Source organism: Oncorhynchus clarkii, chromosome 30, assembly GCF_045791955.1.
Source record: "Oncorhynchus clarkii lewisi isolate Uvic-CL-2024 chromosome 30, UVic_Ocla_1.0, whole genome shotgun sequence".
In the NCBI taxonomy this organism is placed as follows: Eukaryota; Metazoa; Chordata; class Actinopteri; order Salmoniformes; family Salmonidae; genus Oncorhynchus; species Oncorhynchus clarkii.
The window spans coordinates 17,150,582-17,168,166 of record NC_092176.1 but is presented as its reverse complement, the minus strand read 5'-3'; the positions used below and the strand labels follow the sequence as shown (position 1 = coordinate 17,168,166).

At 41.3% G+C, this 17,585-nt stretch overlaps 1 protein-coding gene across 1 annotated transcript; it reads right to left on the bottom strand.

Annotated features, from left to right (window-relative positions):
* Positions 1–7,399: 7,399 nt before the first annotated feature.
* On the bottom strand, positions 7,400–16,148 carry LOC139390052 (ectonucleoside triphosphate diphosphohydrolase 4-like). The gene is made up of 13 exons (XM_071137166.1): positions 15,978–16,148; positions 15,621–15,734; positions 15,269–15,463; positions 14,918–15,123; positions 14,337–14,487; positions 14,125–14,228; positions 13,701–13,760; positions 13,412–13,542; positions 11,544–11,710; positions 11,102–11,426; positions 10,869–10,954; positions 10,603–10,764; positions 7,400–10,466 (listed from the first exon to the last, which is right to left on the bottom strand). Exons 2-13 carry the CDS (start codon positions 15,626–15,628, stop codon positions 10,232–10,234), a joined length of 1,830 nt encoding a protein of 609 aa, XP_070993267.1. The 5' UTR covers positions 15,629–15,734; positions 15,978–16,148; the 3' UTR covers positions 7,400–10,231.
* Positions 16,149–17,585: the final 1,437 nt, after the last annotated feature.

Here is a 17,585-nt window from a genome sequence, read left to right as displayed (position 1 = left end):
TATTTTTTGCAAAAATGATACATGGCCATCATGTTTCTAATGTTTATCATAGACATAAATGTAGCCAGCTACATTTCCTTGTTTTGCTTAATAAGGATCGGAATCTTTTTTTCAATTTTCGCCTAAAATGACATACCCAAATTTAACTGCCTGTACTGACCTCGCGTTCTGGATGGTAGCGGTGTGAACACGCAGTGGCTCGGGTGGTTGATGTTCTTGATGATCTTTAGATATAACACATTAGATCCGGTAAAAGATAATACAAACAAAAAAACATGCGTTTTCTATTTGATTTTGTTCCATCATCTTGGAAATGCAAGAGAAAGGCCATATATTGAGTTTTGTTGTTGTTGTATTATTTCTTACCAAATCTAATATGTTATATTCTCTGCCAGGATGTGCCAAATTTGTAAATGTATTCATTTTGAAGTACATAGCTATAGAGAACATACAAAAATGCTATGGCAATAAAACATTTACACACTCCCAGGAATGTCATACATGATGAATCATTAGCTTCCCTACAGAAAATACACTAACTTTCACACATCTAGATGGCCAGGCGGGGTGGTTGTGGAGCCAGAGACAGCAGTGGGGTCAAATTGTAGACCCCATTTTTATTATGAAATGTTTTATTTAACCTTTATTTAACTGGGCAAGTCAGTTGAGAACAAATTCTTATTTACAATGACGGCCTACCCCACTACCACACTGTGCCAAACCTGGATGACGCTGGGCAAATTGTACGCCACCCTATGGGACTCCCAATCACGGCCGGATGTGATACAGCCTGGAATCGAACTAGCGACTGTAATGACATGACTAGGGACTGGGACTGACATGCAGTGCCTTAGACCGCTGCACCACTCGGGAGCCCTAGTTCCTACATTTGAATATAAATATGGATTTTATCATAAAAAAAATATGCTACACTTTAAATCAGCGCAAGATTAGGGAATTTAAGTGCATTACTTATCTTCAGAGTTGAATGTATCAAACCAGTTGCTGTGATAAGTGTTTTGTTGTTGTGCACCATCCTCAAACAATAGCATAGTATTGTCTTCTGTAATAGCTACTGTAAATTGGACACTGTTAGATTACCAAGAATTTAAGCTTTCTGCCCATATAAGACATGTTCAGGAAAGTTGGCTGTTGTATACAACGGTTTCTAGTCACATTATTGCATATTGAGCAACAACCGTCCCAGTTTAGGCACACCGATCCCGTAGAGATTAAAGTTAATCTTGCACTTTACCAGAGAAAAGTAGACTGGCTACACAGAGAAAAGTACTGGCGAAAAGTAACTAACACATCAGTCAGAGCGCTGTCTGCTGATAGAATGCGTCTGTTCAAGAATTTTCATCCAAGTGGAAAAGTGCAACTGAAGCACAAAATAAGTCTGATGCCGAGCAGAAATGACAATAAGGATTTTAGATCTGCATTTACAAAACGCAACAAGATATTTCTTAGGCATTTTATATTTTTCCTGTGTAAAAAACAAAAATTCGGAGTTAATGCAATCCCTAAATGTAACTTCCTAGTGGCTGAATTAATAAGGTGACGGGGCATCATAGTGTGTTAGCTTTCTGACGTGTCTGAGAAGTCAAAGTCCTTTGGATGAGTTATCTGTACAACTGCCACTGCTATCTTTTGATTTCCTTGCATTTTTTCTCCCTGCTTCTCCCCCATCTTCTCTGAGCAGAGCATGCTGGCCCGTTGCCATCCAGACACAGCGTGTACACAGTGCTTCAGAGCCAGTACTGATCTTCCTTCAAACAAGAATGCTTCAACACTTTGTTCGTTTCCACAATGTCTCTTGTTCTCATTCGTTTTTAATGTCCAAACTCACCAAAAATGACATTCGGTAGCTCCTACCTTTTACCTGATCGTTTATTTATTTCTTATTTACATTTTCACAATGGAGGGCTAAAACGTTATTGTCCCCCACAATAAAATTGGAGGGGGGATATGCATCTTTCTGAGAGACCACTGGACCGATTTTGACTAAACTTGAGTGAATAATGCATGGGGGACAACATGTAATGTGCTGCATTCATGGGGGACAACATGTTTACTGTTGCCTTGAGTTTTACATTCTAGGTATTAGAGATTTACATATAGGGTAAATTCAAATAAAGTGGGACATCATATAAATGGGGAGAAATAATCCTGAGATGTTTATTTCTTGGTCTGACAAGAGAAAATCAAAACTAAGCCCTTGCAGAGAAACCACGTGATTAAAATCACATCACTTCATTGGTGTGACATTATAGGAGGGGTGCATAGCAAGCTTCAAACAGGGAGCTCATCCCGCGAAACACACGGTAAGATCAGTGACATAGCTTTTTTTCTTGTTTTGATGTTAAGGTTATAAAACTGTCATAAATAATGTACTGTGAGTTTTTTTTATTCTGATGTAAATGTACATACTATGTACTGGTGCATAAAAATACACAATATTGCCAATATTATGTTTACATTTTGGAGTTCAGTAATTTTTTTACTGACCATACTGTAGCTAGCTAAATTAGGACAGCATGGAGTAGCAAAAGTGTGACAGTCTTATAGCCTTTTCCAATGGAGGAAAGAGACCCAGTTTACAAAAGGACCAAGTGTATTTAGGTTAGGCAGGGCTCTGTTTCTTGTAGTACTATACTGTTAATTTTTTCTTGTAGTTTTGTACTGTTATTTGACTGAATTCAGATAAAGTTTCCTAAATCAGATGTTTCCTAATCACACAAAATTGAATTGAATTGTCATTGGGGTACAAGTACGACTATAATAATGGTGTATTTATCCTGCTGTCGCAGTCTACCAAATGCGAACTGTGTGTTACTCAAGTGTTACTCTATTGTGCTGACAGAATATTTTAATTTTGATGTTTCTGAAGTGATATTTGTTTGTAAAGGCTAGCATGGGGGACAAGAAGTACCTAGCTAGCTAGCCACTACGAGGTTAGTTTTGAGAAAAGTCAGCTAACCTCGTAAGCTACCTAGGTATAACTAACTAGCTAGCTATTAGCTCGTTCAATTTCTCTCACAATTATAAATACAACAAATTGCTAATAAAACAGCATATTATTGACCTAAAAGGTTATCAGTGATAGCCCAGTGTCTAGCTTATCAAGGGTCAGCGATAAATAGAGGTACCGTGTGCTGTCCATCTATGGGAACAAATAAAATAAAATAGTATTTGTCACATGCACCGAATACAACAGATGCAGACCTTACAGTGAAATGCTTACTTACAAGCCCTTACATGCTGACCAGACCGGACAAGTCGCGTGGGCGAGCATTGCAAAATAAATGTAGAAATCCATGTTATTCAATTATTGCACCCACACTGCTCATGCGCGCCAACGAGCGTCTGCGTTGCCAAGGGCTAAAATAGAAGTCGTTCCTTTTGCTGATGCAGATCGCACTGCAAGTCCTGCCTTTCCCATCTCCTCATTGTTTTATAGAAGCAGGTACCCATGTGGCATCTCCTCATTGGTTATACTCACTGTTGTCGTGGTAATACTATGAAAGTGTAGATGCCAATCACCATATCAGTTCAAAGATGAAAAAGCCTGGAAGGAGGAGAGATGATTAGAAACGATTCGGTTGACCGTTTTACGTGTGGATTAATTGTCGGAGTAGAGGACCTTGTGCATTTCAGGTAAAATAACACCTCAATGTTTACATCCCAGGACAAATTAGCTAGCAACAGCAAGCTAGCTAAATAGGACAAATTATCTAGCAAGCTAACTAGCCATACATGTTTATGCTTTTCGATCTGTCCCCAAATTAATGTCATTGGTTCAGAGTATGTTTTGATATTTTGACCTGCGTGTCGTGATTACGTTTGGTGTAGGGGAACAAAATAAATGTATGCACGATATCGCACGATGGTGCACGCGCGCAGCCGGTTTGGGTTCCGTGTTAACCAACAATGCAGTTAAGAAAATCCCTAAAAACAAAGTAAGAGATAAGAATAACAAATCATTCAAGAGCAGCAGTAAATAACAAGAGCGGGGCTATTTACAGGGGGTACCGGTACAGAGTCAAAGTGTCAATGTGCGGGTGGCACCGGTGTCGAGGTAATTACAGTATGTACATGTAGGTAGAGTTATTAAAGTGACTATGCATAGTTAATAACAGAGAGTAGCAGCAATGTGGGGGTGGGGGGGCTATGCAAATAGTCTGGGTAGCTATTTGATTAGCTGTTCAGGAGTCTTATGGCTTGGGGTTAGAAGCTGTTTAGATGCCTCTTGGACCTAGACTTGGCGCTCCGATACCACTTGCCGTGCGGTAGCAGAGAGAACAGTCTATGACTAGGGTGGTTGGAGTCTGACAATTTTTAGGGCCTTCCTCTGACACCGCCTGGTATAGAGGTCGTGGATGGCAGGAAGCTTGACCCCCCCCGGTGATATACTGGGCCGTACGCACTACCCTCTGTAATGCCTTTCGGTTGGAGGCCGAGCAACCTGTCAGGATGCTCTCAATGGTGCAGCTGTAAAACCTTTTGAGGATCTGAGGACCCATGCCAAATCTTTTCAGTCTCCTGAGGGGCAAAATGTTTTGTTGTGCCCTTTTCACGACTGTCTTGGTGTGCTTGGACCATGTTAGTTTGTTGGTGATGTGAACGCCAAGGAACTTGAAGCTCTCAACCTGCTCCACTACAGCCCCGTCGATGAGGGGGGCGTGCTCGGTCCTCCTTTTCCTGTAGTCCACAATCATGTTGATGGAGAGGTTGTTGTCCTTGCACCACACGGTCAGGTCTCTGACCTCATCCCTATAGGCTGTCTCATCGTTGTTGGTGATCAGGCCTACACAATCTATAGGCCTACACAATCTATGGTATATGGTTTACCTCAAATACATTGTCTACTGTTATCATTTTAAATTAAGAACATATAACTCAATATGTAAACAATGTGAGTTTAGCTATTTTCTGCTTCAGATGACAGATGCCCATAAGGCCAGTAACATAATCGTACTGTTATCCTATGGCAGCATTGGCCATTGATTGCCATATAAGCTGCAAAATAGATTCACATAGCTGATATACTGAGAGAGAGAGTGACAATAAAATAAAACAGATTGGAGATCTTACAACTAGTCAAAAAGGAAATGTTCATTTGAGAATACAACATTGACACTACTTCATTTTGAATAACAATTAAACACTTACCCTCAAAGAATCAACACTTCACTAACTTCAAAATGTACAAATAACCTAACTCGTAAGTAAAGATTAGACATTTTAGTCTAAACAACATTATAATCTGGGTGGTTCGAGTCCTGAATGCTGATTGGCTGACAGTCGTGGTATATCAGACTGTATACCACAGGTATGACAACACTTTTATTTTTAATGCTCTAATTACGTTGGTAACCAGTTTATAATAGAAATAAGGCACCTTGGGGGTTTGTGGTATATGGCCAATATACCACGGCTAAGGGCTGTATTCAGGCACTCAGCATTGTGTCGTGATTAAGAACAACCCTTAGCCGTGGTATATGGCCATACACCACATCCCCTCGTGCCTTATTGCTTTAATAGATAATTGAGTAGTAACAAGTAGTCTATTATTACTAAAGTATCATTTCAGGCAAACAAAAAAACTCAACCTTGATCCACTCATCCCTGATCTATCTACTGGGTGAGCAGATGTCTATTCCAGCCCAGCAGTCGCACACTTGATTGAAATCACAAGACGATAACAAAAGTCAAGTGACCAAAGAGATACCCAAGGACAATTCAATGGTAAAAATCTGTCAAATGTATTGCATATAATCTGTTCAATCCAGTGTTTACATTACCCATCCTAAATGGCCAACCTGGTTTAACCTAACTCCTCTTCAGACTCATCCATCACCAGCTGGGGCAGACCTGAAATGTAACACAGGGGAGAGGAGCGAAAACAAACCCCCACAGTGCAGTGTCTCAAATTAGGCCACCCAGAGATTTAGACAGGCCGGCTACAACAACATGGCCTCTAATGGGCAACTTGTGCTTGGGTGAGGGGATCATTAGTAGCTGTCTGCAGTTTAGTAGTCTTGACTGATATCCTTGTGCTACACTCCTGCTCTTCCCATGCTACTGGGGACTTGTAAACCCTGACTATGACTGTATATTTGTTTACTCAAATCCTTGTGTCACCTAGTGGGACTCTGGGGGCACACAATATACTCCACATGATAATACAAGAGGAGAATCAACAGATTGCATTAGATTGTATATTTTTATTATTCAACAAATGGATTGTTGATAACATTAGTTTCCCGCGCAAACCGTACATTGATCCCTGTACACCCATACATATATATATATATATACACACTGCTCAAAAAAATAAAGGGAACACTTAAACAACACAATGTAACTCCAAGTCAATCACACTTCTGTGAAATCAAACTGTCCACTTAGGAAGCAACACTGATTGACAATAAATTTCACATGCTGTTGTACAAATGGAATAGACAACAGGTGGAAATTATAGGCAATTAGCAAGACACCCACAATAAAGGAGTGGTTCTGCAGGTGGTGACCACAGACCATTTCTCAGTCGCAAAAACCATCAAGTGCTACGATGTAACTGGCTTTCAGGAGGACTGCCATAGGGAAGGAAGACCTAGAGTTACCTCTGCTGCAGAGGATACATTCCTTAGTTACCAGCCTCAGAAATTGCAGCCCAAATAAATGTTTCACAGAGTTCAAGTAACAGACATCTCAATATCAACTGCTCAGAGGAGACTGCGAGAATCAGGCCTTCATGGTCGAATTGATGCAAGAAATCACTACTGAAGGACACCAATAAGAAGAAGAGTCTTGCTTTGGCCAAGAAACACGAGCAAGTGACATTAGACCGGTGGAAATCTGTCCTTTGGTCTGATGAGTCCAAATTTTAGATATCTGGTTCCAACCGCTGTGTCTTTATGAGATGCACAGTAGGTGAATGGATGATCTCTGCATGTGTGGTTCCCACCGTGAAGCATGGAGGAGGTGTGATGGTGCTTTGCTGGTCACAATGTCAGTGATTTATTTAGAATTCAATGCACACTTCAGCAACATGGCTACCACAGCATTCTGCAGCGATACACCACATCTGGTTTGCGCTTAGTGGGACTATCATTTGTTTTTCAACTGGACAATGACCCAACACACCTCCAGGCTGTGTAAAGGCTATTTGACCAAGACGGAGAGTGATAGAGTATTGCATCAGATGACCTGGCCTCCACAATCATACAACCTCAACCCAATTGAGATGGTTTGGGATAAGTTGGACAGCAGAGTGAAGGAAAAGCAGCCAACAAGTGCTCAGCATGTGGGAACTCCTTCAAGACTGTTGGAAAAGCATTCCAGTTGAAGCTGGTTGAGAGAATGCAGTGTGAAAAGCTGTCATCAAGGCAAAGGGTGGCTATTTGAATAATTGGTTTATTACATGATTCCATGTGTTATTTCATACAATGTAGAAAATAGTAAAACAAAGAAATCCTGGAATGAGAAGTTGTGTCCAAACTTTTGGATCACTTAGCTTTTCTTTCAAAAACAAGGACATTTCTATTTTTTTGTCCATTAAAATAAACATCAAATTTATCAGAATTACAGTGTACAGTCATTTACAACATTGACAATTGTAGCTGGAAGCGGCTATGTAGATATTTTTTATGGAATATCTACATTAGGCGTAGAGGCCCATTATCAGCAACCATCACTCCTGTATTCCAGTGGCACATTGTGTTAGCTAATCCAAGTTTAGAATTTTAAAAGGCTAACTGATCATTAGAAAACCCCTTTGCAATTATGTTAGCACAGCTGAAAACTGTTGTTCTCATTAAAGAAGCAATAAAACTGGCCTACTTTAGACTAGTTGAGTATCTGGAGCATCGGCATTTGTGGGTTCAATTACAGGCTCGAAATGGCCAGAAACAAAGCCATTTCTTCTGAAACTCGTCAGTCTATTCTTGTTCTGAGAAATGAAGGCTATTCCATGTGAGAAATTGCCAAAAAAACAGAAGATTTCATACAACGCTGTTTACTACTCTCTTCACAGAACAGCGCAAACTGGCTGTAACCAGAATAGAAAGAGGAGTGAGAGGCCCCGGTGTACAACTGATTAAGGTCCTCAACTGGCAGCTTCATTAAATAGTACCCGCAAAACACCAATCTCAACATCAACAATGAAGAGGCAACTCCGGGATGCTGGCCTTCTAAGCAGAGTTGCAAAGAAAATATTAAGATGGTCAAAAGAACACAGACACTGGACAGAAGAAGATTGGGGGGAAAAAGTGTTTGAGGTGTTCGGATCACAAAGAACATTCGTGAGACACAGAAAAAATAAATAGATGCTGGAGGAGTGCTTGACGCCATCTGTCAATCATGGTGGAGGCAATGTGATGGTCTGGGGGTGCTTTTGTGGTGGTAAAGTGGGAGATTTGTACAGAGTAAAAGGGATCTTGAAGAAGGAAGGCTATCACTCCATTTTGCAACACGATGCCATACCCTGTGGACGGCGCTTAATTGGAGCCAATTTCCTCCTACAACAGGACAATGACCCAAAGCACAGCTTCAAACTATGCAAGAACCATTTAGGGAAGAAGCAATCAGCTGGTATTCTGTCTATAATGGAGTGGCCAGCACAGTCACCGGATCTCAACCCTATTGAGCCGTTGTGGGAGCAGCTTGACAGTATGGCACGTAAGAAGTGCTCATCAAGCCAATCCAACTTGTGGGAGATGCTTCAGGAAGCATGGGGTGAAATGTGTTATGTGCTTTGATAAACTATCCCTTTTACAGCAGTGAAATAACAGCTTCTAAAAAGAAAGCCCAGTGAGTGACAGTATATGAAGGGATTCCCAAATTAAATTATCTTCACCCTGTCACTTCATTGAACTGAGGAGACAGCAGTTTTACTCTACTGTAGCTCTGAGCCCTCGATGTGAATTCAGCTGATGTGGACAGGAGCATCTCTCCAGTGATAATACATTAATACATTTTTCACCATTGCAGCTTTGATAAACACTACCTGTTCGGCAATAGGGTTGGGGGGGGAAGTGAGGAAAAAAAGGACCTAGTGTAACAAAAGCCTCCTACAATAGATCAAAACAAACTTAGAATAGTGGTTTCTGAAGAGCTGTAAGTAGTTAACTGCATATTTTTTTATTTAATTAGGCAAGTCAGTTAAGAACAAATTCTTATTTTCAATGACGGCCTAGGAACAGTGGGTTAACTGGTCTAGGAACAGTGGGTTAACTGCCTGTTCAGGGGCAGAACCACAGATTTTGTCAGCTCGGGGGTTTGAACTTGCAACCTTCCGCTCAACCCAGACATCGCTGGGCCAATTGTGTGCCGCCCTATGGGACTCCCAATCACAGCCGGATTTGATACAGCCTGAATTCGAACCAGGTACTATTGTGACGCCTCTTGCACTGAGATGCATAACCTTAGTTTTCTGTGGCGCAGCAGTCTAAGTAAAAAATAAGCTGTAAATCAAAGTATGACAGGTGCCAAGCAGAGCAGTAAACTTTGAGGGTGAACAGAGGTGCACACAACATTCCTCCCCACAACCAATAAACATTCACTGATCATGCACCCAAAATGCAAACAGAGACACTGAAATTAAATTGCATCAGGATAATGTGACAGATAAGGGAAACTCTACTCAAGAACAGTGAATCTATAAATATGTACTGTAAAACAGCAACTGTTTCATCATCGTCCTCATAAACCTACTATTGTCTTGTCACATTCATTCAATGATGTGCTCCTTCATTGGAAAAATCAGCAGTTTAGGGGCATTCTTTCACAATATGCCATTATAGGAATGACTAATTAGGGTAAGTTGTGAGGCAGCTGCCATTTGAACCTTACAGGAAGCTTGAACAAGCCTGCCTAACTGGACCATGTACACGGTTGGGACCTCACAAACTTCAGGCAAGGATAGTTACGCTTTTTGCACCTCGTTCACATTTCCAGAAACATAAAAAAAGGCTGATATTTTGATATCATAAAAAAAATACATTAACAAAGAATTTCATGGATGGTGCAAACTCAACATGCAATATCTCCCACACTAGTTCATCCCAATGCTGTCTGACGTCTCTGTTCATTGGACTCATTCAAAATCCAACTAAGTTCTAGTCTTTGTCATTTCCAGCTAAGAAATGAAGACCTTAACATAAAGGTGCAGGCAAATGGATTCCAGCTGGGGAAGAAAAGGCTGATTTTGGAGTGACAGATATGAAGTCTAAAGGGTGATAGGGAGTGGGTGGGATCTGAGACCCTCCTCTAGCCACTTAACAGTAGAGGGGGTGCAGCGTTGCGTGGTACAGCTGTGGATACGTCGGAGGCGCAGCAAGTAGAGCAGGATGGATAGGAGGACAACCAGGAAGCAGGCCAAGAACAAGTAGTGGTTGTTGACAAAGGAGAAGCTGTGACGCCAGTGGGAGTGGACTCCTTTCAGACTCTCCTGCTGAATATCCCTTGGAGAGGAAGGTAAAAGTGTGAGTGAAGAACATGAACTATTTTTCAACGTCTCCATAACCTAATTAGCTCAAATATATTGGCTATCACAACGTACAAGCATAATAAAGTGTGACAGAGCAAGAGTTCTCTTACCTCAAAGGCAAAAAACGGGTTCTGTAAAGGATGGCTCCAAGAGTCCATTGTACCTCTTTATCATAGACCAAAAGGGCAGTCCTCAGGTTTTTGTAGTCCATAGGGAAGGAGAAGCCTGTGTGAAATACCTCATACATCCAGGCTGATTTAAAACACTGGTACCTGCACACAATGCATAAATGTTAACATGAAATCTCCTTGACAACCCTTTATCATTACTGGACTCAAGTCTTCCTAAAATAGCCAGAGCCAGTGGTGGGACTTACTTGAGTCTGTGAACATCAGCGTGAGAGCCATACAAGCCTGAGTCAAATCGCTCTTTCAGAGTTCTCCACTGGGTGGCACAGTAACTCTGTAGATGAAGCGCAAAGTAATTGGTAAACACAGCCACACTAACTGCAATTAGTCTAATCTTTGGTGAAATACATGCATTTTACATGCAGTTAGAGGACTGCCATTTACACTGAAGAGATGCTGCTTTGCTGTGGTAAGGGCACACCTTGGCAGCACTGGCATACTTTGAGGAGTTAAAATCCCCGCCCATGCGCAACACATCCTCTGTGCAGTAGTAGAACTCAGAGAACCCATAGAACTGGCTGTTGGGGTAGTCAATGGGAGGCTGGTAGATGCCATTGAGGGAGGAGTGAGTCTCATTGGTGTGGTTGAGGAAGGGCTGAAGCAGCTGTCTACAGTGATCAAAATCCCCCGTGCCAAGCAGGTGGAGTTTCTGTGTGGCTGGCCCCACCTCATCCTGCAGGTCTGAGGGTAGGCATGGGTCCAGGAGGGGGGACTCTCCTGTCTCACCTACATGTTGACCCAGGAGCCTGGACAAACCAACTCAAATGAGCTCTCCATAAAGGCAAGCAACAGCAGCACTGAATAATGTCAAACTAGTACACTCTTTATCAGTATCATAATTAGCAAGTGTTGAAGGGTCTTACTTGTTTTTAGTGAGAGTGTTCATGACAATGCTCTCCTCGTATCTTTGTCGAGCAGCATTTCCTCCAAATCCCAGGAAGGTAGACACATACACCCGGTAGACATGCTCTGTCCGGTGGGCATCGCAACCCAGGTTGAACTCTGCAAGCAAATTTTTGGCCACTTCCTCCTACAAAAAATAATAACATTCAATATCAGACAGGAAATGGTTCTCTATTATCTAAGACTAAGTCTACACTAATATAAAACATTGATTAATGCTACATATATACAGTGCAATCGAAAAAGTATTCAGACCCCTTGACTTTTCCACATTTTGTTACGTTACAGCCTTATTCTAAAATGGATTAAGTAAAATGTTGCCCTCAATCTATACACAATTCCCCATAAATGACAAAGCAAAAACATGACCAAGAACTGATGGTTACTCTGACAGAGTTCTAGAGTTCCTCTGTGGAGATGGGAGAAACTTCCAGAAGGACAACCATCTCTGCAGCACTCCACCAATCAGGCCTTTATGGTAGAGTGGCCAGATGGAAGCCACTCCTCAGTTAAAGGCACATGACAGCCTGCTTGGAGTTTGCCAAAAGGCACCTAAAGGACTCTCAGACCATGAGAAACAAGATTCTCTGGTCTGATGAAACCAAGATTGAACTCTTTGGCCTGAATGCCAAGCGTCATGTCTGGAGGAAACCTGGCACGATCCCCTACGGTGAAGAAAGGGTGGTGGCAGCATCATGCTTGGGGATATTTTTCAGCGGCAGGGACTGGGAGATTAGTCAGGATCAAGTGAAAGATGAACAGAGTAAAGTACAAAGAGATCCTGGATAAAAACCTGTCCCAGATCACTCAGGACCTCAGAATGGGATAAAGGTTATCCTCTAACAGGACAACAATCCTAAGCACACAGCCAAGACAATGCAGGAGTGGATTCAGGACAAGTCTCTGACTGTCCTTGAATGGCCCAGCCAGAGCCAGGACTTGAAGCCGATCGAACATCTCTGGAGAGACCCGAAAATAGCTGTGCAGCAACGCTCCCCATCCAACCTGACTGAGCTTGAGAGAATCTGCAGAGAAGAATTGGAGAAACTCCCCAAATACAGGTGTGCCAAGCTTGTAGCGTCATACCCAAGAAGACTCAAGGCTGTAATCACTGCCAAAGGTGCTTCAACAAAGTACTGAGTAAAGTGTCTGAATTACTTAGGTAAATATGATATTTCAGTTTATTTAATACATTTGCTAAAATGTCTAAACCTGTTTTTGCTTTGTCATTATGGGGTATTGTGTATAGATTGATGAGGGAAAAATGTAATCTATTTTAGAATAAGACTAACATAAAATGTGGGGAAATTTAAGGGGTCTGAACACTTTCAGAATGCACTTTAAAAACCATTTACTTAAAGAAACTTGGACCAAGACAGTTCCACATATAGCAAAAGCTCCAGGTGAATTACGTTCAGTGGAGAGCAAAAACAATGAAAAAGAGAAGGTAAGCATGCAAATTGTCAGAGTAAATTAAAAACCATAGACATAAACCGGTCATGGATGTTTTGCATGATGGCTCTCATGCATTATCTTTGATCTTCGTTCAAGTTTCGAAGTAACACATTGTGGCTAGTATTCTAATTCTAAAGCCCAAATCCTGTTATGAAGCCATGCAGCAGGCTTATTTTTACAGCAGAACTCCAATAGTCCACTCTGAATGGAGAGGACTTCATCTCCAGAGGACAAACATGATGTTTACAGGTTTAACCAGGGAATGAGTGGTGGGGCTGAAGAGAAAATAGGTGAGTGACAAAACCCCAAAAAGATAGCACAAAAAAGTTAAATTGTTGTTTATAATAACCTGTTGTGGAGAAGCAAAGCTTACAGTTTTGGGCACTTCGTATGCTATCTGTGTGGAGACGCCACCCATGTCCAGAACACCGGTGGTCCGTGTCCTCACCAGCGCCTCCTGCTGGTCACCTCCCGGTACCTGCACCTCTACTACTGCATCCCTCTCTATAGTAAGGATAGAAGAGCAGAAGGTCCCATTGAAGAAGGGAAAGGGAGACAGGGGAGTGTCAGAGGTAAGTAAAACAAGGGAAAGAGGAAATTAAAGTCTTCAATGTGAATATAAGCTGGTCTCTTAAGGAAAGTTCTTTAGTTAGTATACTTACCACTATCCACATGATTAAACTTTCCAAGGACAAAGTTGATTCCAATCCATGCATACACACCTGTCCAAACAAGAAAGGACAATTCATACAGGGCTCTATGCTGACTTAAAAATAAATAAAGATACATTTACAAGGAGCATGTGTACCCCTCAGTTGAAAAATGTAGATGCACACAAAGAAAGGTAGGGGCACAATGAAAAATATTTGAGCTAATAAAGCTAGAATTCTTACATTTTTCTAAACGCACTGGTGCTCCTAAATTACAATTCTAGGTCACACAGCAAAGTATTTAGCCGCATATGAGAGTAAAATGGTCACACTGTAGAGTCCGGTCACATATTCCAGAATTTCTACTGTTATGTTACAAATTTTCAACACTGGGCATGATGACATTCTCCATCAGAATGGTCAGTGTTTAGCTTGCCTTCCTGCTTGCCAGAAATGACCTCCACATGGGAATCAGAGAAGAGGAAGTTGAAACGGACAGGGACGTCAGTCCGTAGATCCTCAAGAAGTGCCTCCTGTTGACTGAAAAAGTATACAAGCCAATTTCAGCATCGTCATAGTGGCGTAAAAAAACTTGACAACTTCCATCTCAAGATGAGAAATACTCTCAGGTGTGGTGGGTAACGATACCTGTCAGGCAGCACCCTCATTCCAGCTGTGCACAAGATGTACAGAGGGGTCTCCTGGTGCTTGTGTTTAGGAATGTTCCGGGCAGCAAAGCTCAGCAGGGGGTGGATGTAATCACTGGCCTTCTCTGGTGTTTTTGCTAGTGCCGAGATACCTTTTTTTTTTTAAAGAACACCAGAAAGTCATGACCATGGCTCAGTCTTTCTAGGATGGAACAGATGAGTTCATTTAACTATTTTTTTAAAACATGTTTTTTTAATTGAATATAACTAGGCAAGTCAGTTAAGAACAAATTCTTATTTACAATGACAGCCTACCCGGCCAAACCCGGATGACGCTGGGCTAATTGTGCACCGCCCTATGGGACTCCGAATCATGTCCGAATGTGATTCAGCCTGGATTCAAAACAGGGACTGAAGTGTCGCCTTTTGCAGTAAGATGCACTGCCTTAGACGGCTGCTCCACTTAGGAGCCCAATGTCAACTAGAAGCCAATGTCTTCTACATTATGAAAGAACAGTGAGAATGTGTGCATGTGCCTATTCCCAGCAGCACACCAGTCATCAGCAACCTGGTATGCCTCACCTGGTTTGATCTTCATGACCACTGGCTTCCTGTGCTGATCTCTCATCTGTCGGATGTCAAGCAGGTCATGGGGATTACTATTGTGCCTGGGCCAACAGTACACAAACACCCTGGAGCCACTGCTGCCGCAGTCCACCACCAGACCATAGTTTAGGTTGTGATTGCTAGTGTCTGTGGCCTCCACATCTGTGACCCTCGCCAAGTGTCTTGGTGAAAAGTTGAACATTTTAGGCCAAATTCTGGCAAAAATGTACTTTGTATCAAGATAAATAAAAGGCATACACTGCATGTGTCCTCTACAAACAACTGGGGGACAAATGTATATCTTCTAATGTGGTACAAGTGTCTCACCTGTGGAAATAGTTGTCCTTTCTGTTCCAGCTGTCCTGGCCCTTTCCTGTTACCAGCAACAGGTAAATCAGTCCTAGCAGTCCCACCAGCAGACCAAAGAAGAGCAGCTGCCTGAAAGAAGGTAGTGGGACACTGGGTAGAACCAGGGGAGACAGGCTGAAGTGCCAGGAGGCTGGGAAGCATGATAAGCTGATCCTGTAAGAAGAGAAACCTCAGTATGGTTAAATACACGGACTAATCTATATAATAGCGATACAACATGACTGACGACCACCGCATAGTAATTAAAAGGTTGAGCAAGATGTGAGTTGCTACATTTTGCCAAAACATGTATTGGTCTTCTACTCAGTACCTTCCCATGACGTGAACTGTCTTACTAGTTCACTGGATAAAAATCCAATGGGCCACTGAAGACCGGATGTGTTGGCTTCGGAACCTCACCAACATTGTCCCACCTGCACATGGTCTTGGTAAAAGAACATCTACACTTGAGCTACAAGATATGCTGTCATTATTACTGAAACCAACCAATTCTAAATGGTGACATTTGGCCACCAGCGCATGCACCACGTTTGCCACGTAGCTATCAACGTTAGTGTTTTGCATAGGATGTAACTGGGCTAATGTTTGATCTGTAGCTAGCGGAAAACAGAACACTAAATTAGCCTAGGCAAGTAACGTTAACATTACAGTACGCAATTGTACCCACCTACGGTGCATCTAAAACCATTGAGTTTCAAACGACTTCGTTACATAAAACATTAGCTACTTTGCTAAGGACTATTATTACTAATACTAACTTAGCTAGTAGGAGGAATTTCTGAAAGCACAGTGGCTAGGCTAGATAGCTACCTATCCAATACGCAGGTCAGGCAGATGTGAGTGACGTCAATTTCTCACTGGTGTAGCCCGCTTGCAGTAAGTAAGTAGCAAGTCAGTCAGTATGTCATTCTTCAAGAACGTGTGCTTTTCCCCCATGCATATTTGGGGTTTGAGCAAATAATTTTTTTGAGACATAATTTCAATGCCTCAAGAGGCTAATTGGTTCCTGAGTATTCTGATAGCTTTCACGGGTCCAAGGCAACTGTGATAGTACAACTCCCAAATTGCCACAATTGAAGAAACATTTGCAAGTTCATTGGAAACAGAAACAAAACTGAACAGTGTGGATATGCCTGCAATACATTTAATACATATTTGGTATATAAACTGATATTGTTATCAAAACACCCAAACCATTAGTGGATCTGAAAGTAGCTTTTTATCATCTATAAATGCACTTGTCAAACTTATTTTGCCGAAAGTCTGCGGGTTTTCGCTCCTCCTTTGTACTTGATTGATTGAACTAAGGTCACTAATTAGTTTGGAACGCCCATCACCTTGTTGTCTAGGTCTTAATTGAAAGGAAATAAACAAAACCAGCTGACACTAGGCCCTCCATGGAATAAATTTGACGCCCCTGTAAAAATGTATTTAAAAAGGAAGTCCCTTTTAATCCAGGGTTTTAAAACAAAGGTGTCACTGTACGCTGATGATTCATGTTTTCTTTTAAATCCACAGCCTCATAGAGGATCTAGATTACAACCAAATTATGATAAATGTACTATTTACGTATTGGATCACAAAAAAAAAGACAACTTTTACATTACTGTGTAGTTTACCAATAAAATGGTCTGATGGTGGAGTGGATATACTCCGTATTCATATCCCGAAATAAATGATCTCACTCCAATGAATTTGAATAGAAAGTCAGCAAAAATAGATACAAGATCTTGTGGAAAAATCACCCTGATTAATTCTTTAGTCACATTGCAGTTTACCCATTTGCTGGTCTATGGTCTTGCCTACACCTAGCGAACAGTTTTTAAATTATGAGAAAAAAGTTACCATTTTATTTGGAACAGCGAGCCAGACAAAATTAAACAGGCCTATCTATATAATTAATATGAATTCTGAGGGCAGAAATGATTACATATTAAGGCATTAGACCTCTCACTAAAGGATTCAGTCATACAAAAGTTATACTTAAATCCAAACTGGTTCTCTAGAAAATTTGTAAGAATGGCTCACCCTATGTTCAAGAATGACCCTTTTCGTTTTATTCAGATTACAACCTCTCTCTTTCCGTTATTTGAAAGAGAAATAATATCCCAAATATCGCTATTTTTAAAACAAGCCATAGAAAGTTGGTTGCAATTTCAATTTAATCCACCAGAAAAGACAGAACAAATAATACAACAAATATTGTGGTTAAACTCAAATATACCAATTGATAAAAATTTATTATTTTTAGATTTTCATCAATAGGACTGGTGGA